Consider the following 1343-nt stretch of genomic DNA (forward strand, 5'->3'; position numbering starts at 1 on the left):
TGACTATTTCTATTCCTCCTATGTTTCTTCTATATCCTAATTTATATATATTTACTTTTATATTTTGTAAGGATTTTTCTTTTTTTTCATTTTTTAAACTTGATTTTTATCTATGTTTAATATATTATTTTTTTATTTTATTTGTTTTAAGATATTGTCTAGTTTTTTTTTATGAATTTTTTATGTTCTTTTTTAACACATTTAGCATATATATCTATATCATATTATTCTTTTAATTACTCCATTATATTTTTTGGAGTTATTTTTTTTCCTTTTATTTCATTATATATTTTTTCGATTTTTCCAGCATGACCTTATATCCATCTTTTGGCTAAATGAATTTTATATTTTTCGTCATTCATTACAGGGTGATTTCTATGTTAAAGTCTACATATGCTTAATTTGAAGTTTAAATTGAGTAAATTTTCTTATTATTATTCATTATTATTTATATTTTTTTAATTCTCTTCTTCCATTTAACTTATTTCTTATTCCACTTACTAGTCTATATGAAAAGGAGATATTTCATCATATTAAGATATTACATCGTCTTCTATAATTTAGTTTTCTTATTCAATATTCTTTAGAGGATTATGAGATTTAAAAGTTAATTAAAATGTACATTTCATTGATTTGAAATGCTTGCATTAGATTTATATTTTAGTATTATTTATATTTTTTAAGGTCATTTAGACTTATTGTAAACTTTCAATTTCTTTTTATAGATTTTCTAGTTCATGATATGTATATAAATCTTTTTTTAGATTATTTAAGATAAAATGAATTTTTAATCATTTATTTAGTCTTAATTTAAGTTCATGTTTTTCCACTAATTTTATTTTTAAAGAATATATAATTTTTAAATAATATTTAATAAATTAATAATAATTATGTATATATATATATATATATATTTTATTTATATACTTATATATTTATATATATATAAATTTTATTTTTTATATTAATTTGTATTAAGATAAATTTTTCAATTAAATTATTAAATATTTTATATATTCTTTATTTTTTTTAGAATGTTTTAGTTTTTACTTATTATTTTGTTTCCTATTTTTGAATATAAGTTTTATATTTTTATAAGTATATATATAGATATTAGTAATGTATAATTTTAATTTTATTTTTTTTATTGATTTATATTATTAATTTATTTTATTTATATTCAAATTATTTATTATTTTTTTTATTTTTATTTTTATTTATATAAATAATTAAATTTTTAATGCATTTTGTACTTTTATTAGAATTTTTTTTTGTTAAATACTTATTTTTTTTATAAAAATTATTAATAAAATAAATTTTAATGAATTTTTTTTTTTAATAAA

The 1343-nt window shown here is 14.0% G+C and overlaps 1 protein-coding gene across 1 annotated transcript, besides 3 other annotated features; it reads left to right on the plus strand. All coding sequences in view use genetic code 6, as the record gives it.

Moving 5' to 3' along the window:
* Nucleotides 1–8: part of a microsatellite that runs on past the window's edge.
* Nucleotides 9–292: 284 nt separating this feature from the next.
* IMG5_036710 (hypothetical protein) lies at nucleotides 293–719 on the plus strand (the record flags this gene model as incomplete). The annotated part of the gene is made up of 1 exon (XM_004038984.1): nucleotides 293–719. A coding segment is annotated over one exon (339 nt), but the record flags the coding sequence as incomplete, so codon positions are not given.
* Nucleotides 720–837: 118 nt separating this feature from the next.
* Nucleotides 838–875: a microsatellite.
* An 18-nt stretch (nucleotides 876–893) lies between these two features.
* Nucleotides 894–948: a microsatellite.
* Nucleotides 949–1343: the final 395 nt, after the last annotated feature.

This window comes from Ichthyophthirius multifiliis (genome assembly GCF_000220395.1).
Source record: "Ichthyophthirius multifiliis unplaced genomic scaffold scaff_1120509249837, whole genome shotgun sequence".
In the NCBI taxonomy this organism is placed as follows: domain Eukaryota; phylum Ciliophora; class Oligohymenophorea; order Hymenostomatida; genus Ichthyophthirius; species Ichthyophthirius multifiliis.